Consider the following 15,535-nt stretch of genomic DNA (forward strand, 5'->3'; position numbering starts at 1 on the left):
CACAATGCTGCACTGTCATCCACAGCAGGTGTCTGGCTATAGGGTCACTATTGGTACCGCTGCCATCATGTAGCGGAGAAGAGCCTGCAGCCACTGCCTGATGGGAGTAGTTGCTTCTGGTCCTGCTCTTGGTCATTTTCCCCTTCTTCCGTGGCAGCACCACCTGAAAAGAGGGTATCTGTCCATCAAGGACAGGAAACCTGAATAAAAGGGCGTCCCCTCTCCTCCGCATCAGTATGGTTTCCTGTCCTTGTGGGAACCTGAAAGAGAGTGGTACCTGACTTACCCAGGATCTGGAGAGTGTCCAGGATGGGATGCCTTTCTGGAGGAGGGAGGGTAAGGTAACACCAGCCAGGAGGTTCCAGAACTGCGCGCTCTGGGGTTGCAGGAGTGCCTAGGCGAGGTGCGCCAGGACTCGCTTCCAGGTCTGCGCACGTGCGGGTGGGGTGCTGGTGTGATGCTGGCATGCCCTTGCAATAAGTGCGCCGGAAAGTGAAGGCCGCCTGTGTCTGCGCAGGACGCGAGGCGGCTATCCGGCGTGTCCTGCTGCAGCGGCCATCAGGATCTGCGCGTTCGCAGGGCTGGCTAGTGCTCTCTGCCCCCAGTGCACCGGGAGTATGGGGCCGGATGGAGGTGACCTCTGGGGCATCCGGTATTAAAAGGCATCTGCCCACGGTTATGGTGGCATTCTGTGTCCTATTATGGCTGTGCCGCAACAGCAGCCACCACCGCAGCAGCAGCCACGGGAGCCATTACAGCAGCGCCATCTCCAGTGAAGCGGCAGTGACAGTCGGACAAGCAGCAGGACCAGTCTGAAGAGTAAGGCAGGTCAGGAGCCCACCTCCAGGGAGGAATGTCCTTGGGAACAGACCCAGCCTCCATCTCCGGTACCCTAGACTGATCAGCTCAATGGTGAGTGATCTATGTGAACGTTCATATTAAGAGGCCTCCCTTTCTCTGTGTATTTAGTTTTTTTCTTACTAGGAAAGGCCCCTGAAATGTAGCTCGAAGCAGAATAATAAAGAGTAATAGTAGAGGGCTCTGTGCAGGGGAGGGTTTCCCAGCACGTATGGTAAAAGACTGTCCTGATTGCATGCAGCAGACTGTCGCGGAGAAAATCCCTGGGCTTGCTATGGACCTGAAGGTCGTAATTGACCTGAAGTCCAGGAGTCATTAAAACACCTGATGGGACATAAAGAGGAGGTAAAGTGAGGACTACAGTGATCTGAGTCAGAGATCAGTGGCACGATTCGGATTTCTCTGGTTCCTCTGATAATCACACTGGGGGTAGACCTTGTTTTCCAGCTGAGGACATGGACAGGCTGGTTAGGTCGATCAGGGCGACTATGGGCATAGCTGATCCCAAGACCACTAGAACAGTCCAGGACATCATATTTGGCAGCCTGGAGCAGAGGAAAAGGCGCTCTTTTCCGGTAAATGAAAAGATCAAGATGCTTATTAGTAGAGAATGGAAGAGGCCGGAGAGGAAGGGTCCACCACCATCTCCGTCAAAGCAGAGATATCCCTTTGACGAAGAAGAGGCAGGCATATGGGAGAAAACTCCTAAACTTGACGTGACTAGCAAAGCCAATAAAGAAATCTACATTGCCCTTTGAAGACCTAGGGGCTCTTAAGGACTCCCTGGATAAGAAGGCAGAGGTTTTTCTGAAACAAACATGGGAGTCATCAGCAGGGTCATTAAAGCCAGCAATAGTGGCGACCTGCACGGCCAGGTCTATGATGGTGTGGCTACAGCAGCTTGAGGACCTGCTCAGAAACAACACCCCTAGGGAGAAGATCTTGGCGGACCTTCCACTGATGCAGGGAGCAGCTGCCTTCCTGGCTGGCGCTTCAGCAGATTGCGCCAGGTCGGCAGCTAGGACAGCGAATCTATCCAATGCGGCTTGCAGAGCTTTGTGGCTCAAAACCTGGCCAGGAGATGCCAAACCAAAGCCCAGACTGTGCTCAGTCCTATGTGAAGGGAAATACAGGGGCTTCTCACAAAATGAGAATATCATCAAAAAGTGAGTTTATTATAGTTCTTCGAAACAAAAAGTGACTCTCCTCTATTCTCTAGAGTCATTACACACAGAGTGATCTCTCTCACGGGTTTATTTCTGGTAATGTTGATGATTATGGCTTACAGCCAATGAGAACCCAAAAGTCATTATCTCAGTAACAGAGAATACTTTATAACACCAATGATTGTAAAATCTGAAATGTCGTACTCCTGAAATGTCTGATCAGTAAATGCCCTCAATACTTGGCCGGGGCTCCTTCTGCATCAATTCCTGCATCAATGCGGCGTGGCATGGAGGCGATCAGCCTGTGGCACTGCTGAGGGGTTATGGAAGCCCAGGTTGCTTTGATAGCAGCCTTCAGCTCGTCTGCATTGTTGGGTCTGGTGTCTCTCATCTTCCTCTTGACAATACTCCATAGATCTCTACGGGGTTAAGGTCAGGTGAGTTTACTGCCAATCAAGCCCAGTGATACTGTTGTGTGTACACCAGGTGTTGGTACTTTTGGCAGTGTGGTCAGGGGCCAAGTCCTGCTGGAGAATGACATTTCCAACTCCATAAAGCTTGTCGGCAGAGGGAAGCATGAAGAGCTCTAACATGTCCTGGTAGACGGCTGCGCTGACGTTGGTCTTGATAAAACACAGTGGACCTCCACCAGCAGATGACATGGCTCTCCAAACCATCACTGATGGTGGAGACTTCACACTAGACCTCCAGCAGCTTGGATTGTGGCCTCTCCACTCTTCCTCCAGACTCTGGGACCACTGACAACAGTCCGGTTCTTCTTCTCCTTGGCCCAGGTAAGACGCTTCTGGCGTTGTCTATTGGTCATGAGTGGCTTACACAAGGAATGTGACACTTGTAGCCCATGTCCTGGAGACGTCTGTGTGTGGTGTGAAGCAATGACTCCAGCAGCAGTCCGCTCCTCGTGAATCTCCCCCACATTACTGAATGGCCTTTTCTTAACAATCCTTTCCAGGCTGCGGTTATCCCGGTGGCTTGTGCTCCTTTTTCTACCTCACTTTTTCCTTCCACTCCACTTTCCATTAATATTCTTGGATCCAGCACTCTGTGTACAGCCGGCTTCTTTACCAATGACCTTTAGTGGCTTCCCCTCCTTGTGGAGTGTGTCAGTGACTGCCTTCTGGACATCTGTCAGGTCAGCAGTCTTCCCCATGATTGTGGATCGTGTCAGTGACTGCCTTCTGGACATCTGTCAGGTCAGCAGTCTTCCCCATGATTGTGGATCGTGTCAGTGACCGCCTTCTGGACATCTGTCAGGTCAGCAGTCTTCCCCATGATTGTGGAGCGTGTCAGTGACTGCCTTCTGGACATCTGTCAGGTCAGCAGTCTTCCCCATGATTGTGGAGCGTGTCAGTGACTGCCTTCTGGACATCTGTCAGGTCAGCAGTCTTCTACTGAAACAGACTAAGGGACCTTTATAAACGCTTAGGAGCCTTTACAGGTGTTTATTGTGAATTATTCTAATTTACTGAGATAATGACTTCTGGGTTCTCATTGGCTGTAAGCCATAATCATCAACATTACCAGGAATACGTGAGAGAGATCACTCTGTGTGTAACGACTCTATAGAATAGAGGAGAGTCACTGTCTGTATTGAAGAACTGAAATATATTCACTTTTTGGTGATAGTCTAATTTTGTGAGAAGCTCCTGCATATTTTCGGCCGGTCTCTAGATGATATCCTAGATAAAGCAATGGATAAAAAGAGAAGTTTTCCCAATGTGAGGCGCTGTCCTCTGAGGACCTTGTACTGTGGCCCCGGGCCCCCGCTGTGAGGTGCTGTCCCCTGAGGACCTTGTACTATGGCCCCCGCTGTGAGGCGCTGTCCCCTGAGGACCTTGTACTGTGGCCCCGGGCCCTCACTGTAAGGCGCTGTCCCCTGAGGACCTTGTACTGTGGCCACCGCTGTGAGGCGCTGTCCCCTGAGGACCTTGTACTGTGGCCCCGGGCCCTCACTGTAAGGCGCTGTCCCCTGAGGACCTTGTACTGTGGCCCCGGGCCCCCACTGTGAGGCGCTGTCCCCTGAGGACCTTGTACTGTGGCCCCCGCTGTGAGGCGCTGTCCCCTGAGGACCTTGTACTGTGGCCCCGGGCCCCCGCTGTGAGGCGCTGTCCCCTGAGGACCTTGTACTGTGGCCCCGGGCCCTCACTGTAAGGCGCTGTCCTCTGAGGACCTTGTACTGTGGCCCCGGGCCCCCGCTGTGAGGCGCTGTCCCCTGAGGACCTTGTACTGTGGCCCCCGCTGTGAGGCGCTGTCCCCTGAGGACCTTGTACTGTGGCCCCGGGCCCTCACTGTGAGGCGCTGTCCCCTGAGGACCGTGTACTGTGGCCCCGGGCCCCCGCTGTGAGGCGCTGTCCTCTGAGGACCGTGTACTGTGGCCCCGGGCCCTCGCTGTGAGGCGCTGTCCCCTGTGGACCTTGTACTGTGGCCCCGGGCCCTCGCTGTGAGGTGCTGTCTCCTGAGGACCGTGTACTGTGGCCCCGGGCCCCCGCTGTGAAGCGCTGTCCTCTGAGGACCTTGTACTGTGGCCCCGGGCCCCCGCTGTGAAGCGCTGTCCTCTGAGGACCTTGTACTGTGGCCCCGGGCACCCGCTGTGAGGCGCTGTCCCCTGAGGACCTTGTACTGTGGCCCCCCACTGTGAGGCGCTGTCTCCTGAGGACCTTGTACTGTGGCCCCCGCTGTGAGGCGCTGTACCCTGAGGACCGTGTACTGTGGCCCTCGCTGTCCCCTGAGGACCGTGTACTGTGGCCCCGGGCCCCCGCTGTCCCCTGAGGACCTTGTACTGTGGCCCCCGCTGTGAGGCGCTGTCCCCTGAGGACCTTGTACTGTGGCCCCGGGCCCCCGCTGTGAGGCGCTGTCCTCTGAGGACCTTGTACTGTGGCCCCGGGCCCCCGCTGTGAGGCGCTGTCCCCTGAGGACCGTGTACTGTGGCCCCCGCTGTGAGGCGCTGTCCTCTGAGGACCGTGTACTGTGGCCCCGGGCCCCCGCTGTGAGGCGCTGTCCCCTGAGGACCGTGTACTGTGGCCCCCGCTGTGAGGCGCTGTCCCCTGAGGACCGTGTACTGTGGCCCCCGCTGTGAGGCGCTGTCTCCTGAGGACCGTGTACTGTGGCCCCTGCTGTGAGGCGCTGTCTCCTGAGGACCGTGTAGTGTGGCCCCCGCTGTGAGGCGCTGTCTCCTGAGGACCGTGTACTGTGGCCCCCGCTGTGAGGCGCTGTCTCCTGAGGACCGTGTACTGTGGCCCCTGCTGTGAGGCGCTGTCTCCTGAGGACCGTGTACTGTGGCCCCTGCTGTGAGGCGCTGTCCCCTGAGGACTAGTGATGGGTAGCTCCCGAAGGAGCCGGCTCTTTATAGTGAATCATATGAGCCGGCTCCTGGCAGGGAGCCAATTGAAATTTAAACGGCTCTTTGCCAGTTCACGTTCCACAGTCAGTCCCCTCTTGCCCCGCCCCTCCCGGCAGTAGTCACTCTGATCTTATGCAGGAGACGGAGGAAGAATGCGCCTCCTGCTGCCGCACACAGCACTCACAGCCCCTCCAATCTGTGACAAGCATTCCTTGCCCTCTTGTGATTGTTTTTAAGTTAACACACACACACAGTTAACATGTTGCACTTTTAAAAATGGTTTTCTGCTGCTGTTTTGAGCATTTGTTATATTTTTGCACAATTTATATTTGTTAATGTTTTCATACTAAACAGAACACACACGCTGTTATTTTGGAAATGATCAGGTGTAAAGGGGTAGGCTCAATTCTTACCTTTCCCGGCTCCAGCGCTGCCTTTTCTCTTCTGCCTCAGGGGCCGGAGATGCGACCGGCGCACAGAACTCCGTGATCGGCCTCCGGGGACCGATCGCACAGAACTCCGTGATCGGCCTCCGCGCTGTCACCGCCCACAACGGCACAAAGTCCTGATCTACAGCCGCCTGGATGCGACATGTGACGCTGCAGTTTTACTGTTTGCAGACGGCCCACAGCGAAGTGTGAAGGGAGCTTTAAAATGTGGCACTGATAATTAGGGTCTTGTTGCTATTTTGCATGTTCATTTTGTGTTTGTTAAAGTTTTTACAGCAAATAATATAAAATCTGGTAATTCTGGAAACTATTCTGTTTTATGTCATAAATTGGCTCATGTGTAGATTTTTACTATAAGGTATACAATCATGGGTTAACACATACCAGAAGTTGGCTTCAAATTTAAAGCCAAAGGTAATAGGAAATGAAGAGCCGGCTCACCAAAAAAAAAATCGCATTTTACCCATCACTACTGAGGACCGTGTATTGTGGCCCCGGGCCCCCGCTGTGAGGCGCTGTCCCCTGAGGACCGTGTATTGTGGCCCCGGACTCCCGCTGTGAGGCGCTGTCCCCTGAGGACCGTGTACTGTGGCCCCGGGCCCCCGCTGTGAGGCGCTGTCCCCTGAGGACCGTGTACTGTGGCCCCGGACTCCCGCTGTGAGGCGCTGTCCCCTGAGGACCGTGTACTGTGGCCCCGGGCCCCCGCTGTGAGGCGCTGTCCCCTGAGGACCGTGTATTGTGGCCCCGGGCCCCGGCTGTGAGGCGCTGTCCCCTGAGGACCGTGTACTGTGGCCCCGGACTCCCGCTGTGAGGCGCTGTCCTCTGAGGACCGTGTACTGTGGCCCCGGGCCCCCGCTGTGAGGCGCTGTCCCCTGAGGACCGTGTACTGTGGCCCCGGGCCCCCGCTGTGAGGCGCTGTCCCCTGAGGACCGTGTATTGTGGCCCCGGGCCCCGGCTGTGAGGCGCTGTCCCCTGAGGACCGTGTACTGTGGCCCCGGACTCCCGCTGTGAGGCGCTGTCCTCTGAGGACCGTGTACTGTGGCCCCGGGCCCCCGCTGTGAGGCGCTGTCCCCTGAGGACCGTGTACTGTGGCCCCGGACTCCCGCTGTGAGGCGCTGTCCCCTGAGGACCGTGTATTGTGGCCCCGGGCCCCCGCTGTGAGGCGCTGTCCCCTGAGGACCGTGTACTGTGGCCCCGGACTCCCGCTGTGAGGCGCTGTCCCCTGAGGACCGTGTACTGTGGCCCCGGGCCCCCGCTGTGAGGCGCTGTCCCCTGAGGACCGTGTATTGTGGCCCCGGGCCCCCGCTGTGAGGCGCTGTCCCCTGAGGACCGTGTATTGTGGCCCCGGGCCCCCGCTGTGAGGCGCTGTCCCCTGAGGACCGTGTACTGTGGCCCCGGGCCCCCGCTGTGAGGCGCTGTCCCCTGAGGACCGTGTATTGTGGCCCCGGGCCCCCGCTGTGAGGCGCTGTCCCCTGAGGACCGTGTATTGTGGCCCCGGGCCCCCGGCTGTGAGGCGCTGTCCCCTGAGGACCGTGTATTGTGGCCCCGGACTCCCGCTGTGAGGCGCTGTCCCCTGAGGACCGTGTATTGTGGCCCCGGGCCCCCGCTGTGAGGCGCTGTCCCCTGAGGACCGTGTACTGTGGCCCCGGGCCCCCGCTGTGAGGCGCTGTCCCCTGAGGACCGTGTACTGTGGCCCCGGACTCCCGCTGTGAGGCGCTGTCCCCTGAGGACCGTGTATTGTGGCCCCGGGCCCCCGCTGTGAGGCGCTGTCCCCTGAGGACCGTGTACTGTGGCCCCGGACTCCCGCTGTGAGGCGCTGTCCCCTGAGGACCGTGTACTGTGGCCCCGGGCCCCCGCTGTGAGGCGCTGTCCCCTGAGGACCGTGTATTGTGGCCCCGGGCCCCCGCTGTGAGGCGCTGTCCCCTGAGGACCGTGTATTGTGGCCCCGGGCCCCCGCTGTGAGGCGCTGTCCTCTGAGGACCGTGTACTGTGGCCCCGGGCCCCCGCTGTGAGGCGCTGTCCTCTGAGGACCGTGTACTGTGGCCCCGGGCCCCCGCTGTGAGGCGCTGTCCTCTGAGGACCGTGTACTGTGGCCCCGGGCCCCCGCTGTGAGGCGCTGTCCCCTGAGGACCGTGTACTGTGGCCCCGGACTCCCGCTGTGAGGCGCTGTCCTCTGAGGACCGTGTACTGTGGCCCCGGGCCCCCGCTGTGAGGCGCTGTCCACTGAGGACCGTGTACTGTGGCCCCGAACTCCCGCTGAAGCGATGACGGTGATCTTTTGGCCAGTGGGTGTGTCCGACTCCTCCCTGTTACGTAAACAGGTTTTCGGCCCTGTCATTGGTTGAGCATTGTGTCTCTCTCCACCCTCTTAAACATTTGTGTGATGTGATTGGACGGTCAGTAATGCAGGGCGTGTCCGCCCCTCCCTGTATATAAGTCGCGGCTCTCCCGCGCTCTCGTACACTCCGCCCGTCATGGCTCTCCGCACGGTGTATGAGTTCTCAGCCCGGCTCCTGTCCGGGGAGGTGGTGGCGCTGTCCCGGTACCGGGGGCACGTGCTGCTCATCGAGAATGTGGCGTCTCTCTGAGGGACGACTGTCCGGGACTACACGCAGATGAACGGGCTGCAGGCCGAGTACGGCGCCCGCGGGCTGCAGGTCCTGGGCTTCCCCTGCAACCAGTTCGGCCATCAGGTGAGAAGACGGAGGGAGCGTCACCGGCCGTGTGCGCACGATGCGGATCCGCAGCGCATTCATCCGCGCAGAAACGCTGCAGATCCGCATTGTGATGTACAGTCGCCTAAATCAATGAAAAACTAAACCCACTGTGCAGACGCTGCGGATTTTTCCACAATTCGCAACATGTAAGGGTTTGTTTCCACATAGTTTTTAGTCTCTGCGGATTTTGTAGAGAAAACCGCAGGAAATCCGCAGGACAAAGTGCTGCGGATTATCTGCGTTTTTTCTGCGTTTTTTCTGCGGTTTTACACCTCATAATGGATGAGGTGTAAGGTTGTGTTCACACACAACGTTTTTTTAGCGGTTTTTACCGCGGTTTTCACTATAAAACCGCTAAAAATAAGCTGCACAGTCATTTCTATGCATTTTGCACTTTTTGTGCACATTGATGCGTTTTTTCCCGCGGTTTAGGCTTCTCCCATGATTTTAGAAACCGCTGCGGTAAAAAACGCATCAAAACCGCCGCGGATAAATAGGAGCGGTTTCTGGGAAGGGATTCAGGTTTTTGTGCAGAAATTTTCTGCGACGTGTGCACTTAGCCTTAAACCGCAGCGTTTCTGCACCAAACAATTGACATGCTGCGGATTGTAAACCGCAGCAAAACCGCGCGGAAAAATCTGCAGCATGTGCACAGCGGGTTTATTTTTCCATTTGATTTTAAGGCTACTGTACATCACAATGCGGATATGCAACGTTTCTGCGTGGAAAAATCCGCTGCAAATCTGCATCGTGTGCACATGGCCTAAGGAGACTGTGTGTGACTGTGAGGGGAGAGATATACACCGAGTGTGGGGGGCTGTATACAGTGTACGGGGGGCAGTGTGTGCGACTGTGAGGGGGGAGATATACACCGAGTGTGGGGGGCTGTATACAGTGTACGGGGGGCAGTGTGTGTGACTGTGAGGGGGGAGATATACACCGAGTGTGGGGGGCTGTATACAGTGTACGGGGGGCAGTGTGTGTGACTGTGAGGGGAGAGATATACACCAAGTGTGGGGGGCTGTATACAGTGTACGGGGGGCAGTGTGTGCGACTGTGAGGGGGGAGATATACACCGAGTGTGGGGGGCTGTATACAGTGTACGGGGGCAGTGTGTGTGACTGTGAGGGGAGAGATATACACCGAGTGTGGGGGGCTGTATACAGTGTACGGGGGGCAGTGTGTGTGACTGTGAGGGGGGAGATATACACCGAGTGTGGGGGCTGTATACAGTGTACGGGGGGCAGTGTGTGACTGTGAGGGGAGAGATATACACCGAGTGTGGGGGGCTGTATACAGTGTACGGGGGGCAGTGTGTGTGACTGTGAGGGGAGAGATATACAGCGAGTGTGGGGGGCTGTATACAGTGTACGGGGGGCAGTGTGTGCGACTGTGAGGGGAGAGATATACACCGAGTGTGGGGGGCTGTATACAGTGTACGGGGGGCAGTGTGTGTGACTGTGAGGGGGGAGATATACACCGAGTGTGGGGGCTGTATACAGTGTACGGGGGCAGTGTGTGTGACTGTGAGGGGGGAGATATACACCGAGTGTGGGGGCTGTATACAGTGTACGGGGGGCAGTGTGTGACTGTGAGGGGAGAGATATACACAGAGTGTGGGGGGCTGTATACAGTGTACGGGGGGCAGTGTGTGTGACTGTGAGGGGAGAGATATACAGCGAGTGTGGGGGGCTGTATACAGTGTACGGGGGGCAGTGTGTGCGACTGTGAGGGGGGAGATATACAGCGAGTGTGGGGGGCTGTATACAGTGTACGGGGGGCAGTGTGTGCGACTGTGAGGGGAGAGATATACACCGAGTGTGGGGGGCTGTATACAGTGTACGGGGGGCAGTGTGTGTGACTGTGAGGGGGGAGATATACACCGAGTGTGGGGGCTGTATACAGTGTACGGGGGCAGTGTGTGTGACTGTGAGGGGGGAGATATACACCGAGTGTGGGGGCTGTATACAGTGTACGGGGGGCAGTGTGTGACTGTGAGGGGAGAGATATACACAGAGTGTGGGGGGCTGTATACAGTGTACGGGGGGCAGTGTGTGTGACTGTGAGGGGAGAGATATACAGCGAGTGTGGGGGGCTGTATACAGTGTACGGGGGGCAGTGTGTGCGACTGTGAGGGGGGAGATATACACCGAGTGTGGGGGGCTGTATACAGTGTACGGGGGGCAGTGTGTGTGACTGTGAGGGGGGAGATATACACCGAGTGTGGGGGCTGTATACAGTGTACGGGGGGCAGTGTGTGACTGTGAGGGGAGAGATATACACCGAGTGTGGGGGGCTGTATACAGTGTACGGGGGGCAGTGTGTGTGACTGTGAGGGGAGAGATATACAGCGAGTGTGGGGGGCTGTATACAGTGTACGGGGGGCAGTGTGTGCGACTGTGAGGGGGGAGATATACACCGAGTGTGGGGGGCTGTATACAGTGTACGGGGGGCAGTGTGTGTGACTGAAGGGGGAGATATACACCGAGTGTGGGGGGCTGTATACAGTGTACGGGGGGCAGTGTGTGCGACTGTGAGGGGGGAGATATACACCGAGTGTGGGGGGCTGTATACAGTGTACGGGGGGCAGTGTGTGCGACTGTGAGGGGGGAGATATACACCGAGTGTGGGGGGCTGTATACAGTGTACGGGGGGCAGTGTGTGCGACTGTGAGGGGGGAGATATACACCGAGTGTGGGGGGCTGTATACAGTGTACGGGGGGCAGTGTGTGCGACTGTGAGGGGGGAGATATACACCGAGTGTGGGGGCTGTATACAGTGTACGGGGGGCAGTGTGTGCGACTGTGAGGGGGGAGATATACACCGAGTGTGGGGGGCTGTATACAGTGTACGGGGGGCAGTGTGTGTGACTGTGAGGGGAGAGATATACACCGAGTGTGGGGGCTGTATACAGTGTACGGGGGCAGTGTGTGTGACTGTGAGGGGGGAGATATACACAGAGTGTGGGGGGCTGTATACAGTGTACGGGGGCAGTGTGTGCGACTGTGAGGGGGGAGATATACACCGAGTGTGGGGGCTGTATACAGTGTACGGGGGGCAGTGTGTGTGACTGTGAGGGGGGAGATATACACCGAGTGTGGGGGGCTGTATACAGTGTACGGGGGGCAGTGTGTGCGACTGTGAGGGGGGAGATATACACCGAGTGTGGGGGCTGTATACAGTGTACGGGGGGCAGTGTGTGCGACTGTGAGGGGGGAGATATACACCGAGTGTGGGGGCTGTATACAGTGTACGGGGGGCAGTGTGTGTGACTGTGAGGGGGGAGATATACACCGAGTGTGGGGGCTGTATACAGTGTACGGGGGGCAGTGTGTGTGACTGTGAGGGGGGAGATATACACCGAGTGTGGGGGGCTGTATACAGTGTACGGGGGCAGTGTGTGTGACTGAGGGGAGAGATATACACCAAGTGTGGGGGGCTGTATACAGTGTACGGGGGGCAGTGTGTGCGACTGTGAGGGGGGAGATATACACCGAGTGTGGGGGGCTGTATACAGTGTACGGGGGCAGTGTGTGTGACTGTGAGGGGAGAGATATACACCGAGTGTGGGGGGCTGTATACAGTGTACGGGGGGCAGTGTGTGTGACTGTGAGGGGGGAGATATACACCGAGTGTGGGGGCTGTATACAGTGTACGGGGGGCAGTGTGTGACTGTGAGGGGAGAGATATACAGCGAGTGTGGGGGGCTGTATACAGTGTACGGGGGGCAGTGTGTGCGACTGTGAGGGGGGAGATATACACCGAGTGTGGGGGGCTGTATACAGTGTACGGGGGGCAGTGTGTGTGACTGAGGGGGGAGATATACACCGAGTGTGGGGGGCTGTATACAGTGTACGGGGGGCAGTGTGTGCGACTGTGAGGGGGGAGATATACACCGAGTGTGGGGGGCTGTATACAGTGTACGGGGGGCAGTGTGTGCGACTGTGAGGGGGGAGATATACACCGAGTGTGGGGGGCTGTATACAGTGTACGGGGGGCAGTGTGTGCGACTGTGAGGGGGGAGATATACACCGAGTGTGGGGGGCTGTATACAGTGTACGGGGGGCAGTGTGTGCGACTGTGAGGGGGGAGATATACACCGAGTGTGGGGGGCTGTATACAGTGTACGGGGGGCAGTGTGTGCGACTGTGAGGGGGGAGATATACACCGAGTGTGGGGGCTGTATACAGTGTACGGGGGGCAGTGTGTGCGACTGTGAGGGGGGAGATATACACCGAGTGTGGGGGGCTGTATACAGTGTACGGGGGGCAGTGTGTGTGACTGTGAGGGGAGAGATATACACGAGTGTGGGGGCTGTATACAGTGTACGGGGGGCAGTGTGTGCGACTGTGAGGGGGGAGATATACACCGAGTGTGGGGGGCTGTATACAGTGTACGGGGGGCAGTGTGTGTGACTGTGAGGGGAGAGATATACACGAGTGTGGGGGCTGTATACAGTGTACGGGGGGCAGTGTGTGCGACTGTGAGGGGGGAGATATACACCGAGTGTGGGGGGCTGTGTACGGGGGGCAGTGTGTGCGACTGTGAGGGGTGAGATATACACCGAGTGTGGGGGCTGTATACAGTGTACGGGGGGCAGTGTGTGCGACTGTGAGGGGAGAGATATACACCGAGTGTGGGGGGCTGTATACAGTGTACGGGGGGCAGTGTGTGTGACTGTGAGGGGGGAGATATACACCGAGTGTGGGGGCTGTATACAGTGTACGGGGGGCAGTGTGTGCGACTGTGAGGGGGGAGATATACACCGAGTGTGGGGGGCTGTATACAGTGTACGGGGGGCAGTGTGTGTGACTGTGAGGGGGGAGATATACACCGAGTGTGGGGGGCTGTATACAGTGTACGGGGGGCAGTGTGTGTGACTGTGAGGGGGGAGATATACACCGAGTGTGGGGGGCTGTATACAGTGTACGGGGGGCAGTGTGTGTGACTGTGAGGGGGGAGATATACACCGAGTGTGGGGGGCTGTATACAGTGTACGGGGGGCAGTGTGTGTGACTGTGAGGGGGGAGATATACACCGAGTGTGGAGGGCTGTATACAGTGTACGGGGGGCAGTGTGTGCGACTGTGAGGGGGGAGATATACACCGAGTGTGGGGGGCTGTATACAGTGTACGGGGGGCAGTGTGTGTGACTGTGAGGGGGGAGATATACACCGAGTGTGGGGGGCTGTATACAGTGTACGGTGGGCAGTGTGTGCGACTGTGAGGGGGGAGATATACACCGAGTGTGGGGGGCTGTATACAGTGTACGGTGGGCAGTGTGTGCGACTGTGAGGGGGGAGATATACACCGAGTGTGGGGGGCTGTATACAGTGTACGGGGGCAGTGTGTGTGACTGTGAGGGGGGAGATATACACCGAGTGTGGGGGGCTGTATACAGTGTACGGGGGGCAGTGTGTGCGACTGTGAGGGGGGAGATATACACCGAGTGTGGGGGGCTGTATACAGTGTACGGGGGGCAGTGTGTGTGACTGTGAGGGGGGAGATATACACCGAGTGTGGGGGGCTGTATACAGTGTACGGGGGGCAATGTGTGCGACTGTGAGGGGGGAGATATACACCGAGTGTGGGGGGCTGTATACAGTGTACGGGGGCAGTGTGTGCGACTGTGAGGGGGGAGATATACACCGAGTGTGGGGGGCTGTATACAGTGTACGGGGGGCAGTGTGTGTGACTGTGAGGGGGGAGATATACACCGAGTGTGGGGGGCTGTATACAGTGTACGGGGGGCAGTGTGTGTGACTGTGAGGGGGGAGATATACACCGAGTGTGGGGGCTGTATACAGTGTACGGGGGCAGTGTGTGCGACTGTGAGGGGGGAGATATACACCGAGTGTGGGGGGTTGTATACAGTGTACGGGGGGCAGTGTGTGCGACTGTGAGGGGGGAGATATACACCGAGTGTGGGGGGCTGTATACAGTGTACGGGGGGCAGTGTGTGCGACTGTGAGGGGGGAGATATACACCGAGTGTGGGGGGCTGTATACAGTGTACGGGGGGCAGTGTGTGTGACTGTGAGGGGGGAGATATACACCGAGTGTGGGGGGCTGTATACAGTGTACGGGGGGCAATGTGTGTGACTGTGAGGGGGGAGATATACACCGAGTGTGGGGGGCTGTATACAGTGTACGGGGGGCAGTGTGTTTGACTGAGGGGGGAGATATACACCGAGTGTGGGGGGCTGTATACAGTGTACGGGGGGCAGTGTGTGCGACTGTGAGGGGGGAGATATACACCGAGTGTGGGGGGCTGTATACAGTGTACGGGGGGCAGTGTGTTTGACTGAGGGGGGAGATATACACCGAGTGTGGGGGGCTGTATACAGTGTACAGGGGGCAGTGTGTGCGACTGTGAGGGGGGAGATATACACCGAGTGTGGGGGGCTGTATACAGTGTACGGGGGGCAGTGTGTGCGACTGTGAGGGGGGAGATATACACCGAGTGTGGGGGGCTGTATACAGTGTACGGGGGGCAGTGTGTGCGACTGTGAGGGGGGAGATATACACCGAGTGTGGGGGGCTGTATACAGTGTACGGGGGGCTGCGTGTGTATGACTGTGAGGGGGGAGATATATACCGAGTGTGGGGGGCTGTATACAGTGTACGGGGGCAGTGTGTGTGACAGTGTGATGTGTGTGTATATAGTGTAGGGGGCAGTGTGTACTCTCGGTTGTGGTGTGTGTATATAGTATGGGGGGGCAGTGTGTGCACGCGGGTGTGATGTGTATATATAGTATGGGGGGCAGTGTGTGCACTCGGGTGTGATGTGTGTATATATAGTATGGGGGGGCCAGTGTGTACACTCGGGTGTGATGTGTGTATATATAGTATGGGGGGCAGTGTGTACACTCGGGTGTGATGTGTGTGTGTATATAGTATGGGGGGGCAGTGTGTGCACTCGGGTGTGGTGGGTGTTTATAGTATGGGGGGGCAGTGTGTGCACTCGGGTGTGATGTGTGTATATA

The 15,535-nt window shown here is 57.6% G+C and overlaps 1 protein-coding gene across 1 annotated transcript in view; it reads left to right on the forward strand.

Annotated features, from left to right (window-relative positions):
- The first annotated feature begins 8,269 nt into the window (after positions 1-8,269).
- GPX1 (glutathione peroxidase 1) overlaps positions 8,270-15,535 on the forward strand; it is a 14,561-nt gene continuing 7,295 nt past the window's right edge. Inside the window, exon 1 of the mRNA XM_073558902.1 lies at positions 8,270-8,527. Within this exon, the coding sequence (XP_073415003.1) occupies positions 8,309-8,527 (219 nt within the window). The 5' untranslated portion in view covers positions 8,270-8,308. The remainder of the gene's footprint in view (positions 8,528-15,535) is intronic.

Source organism: Dendrobates tinctorius, unplaced genomic scaffold, assembly GCF_039654945.1.
Source record: "Dendrobates tinctorius isolate UK_male_01 unplaced genomic scaffold, ASM3965494v1 ptg000261l, whole genome shotgun sequence".
NCBI lineage: Eukaryota > Metazoa > Chordata > Amphibia > Anura > Dendrobatidae > Dendrobates > Dendrobates tinctorius.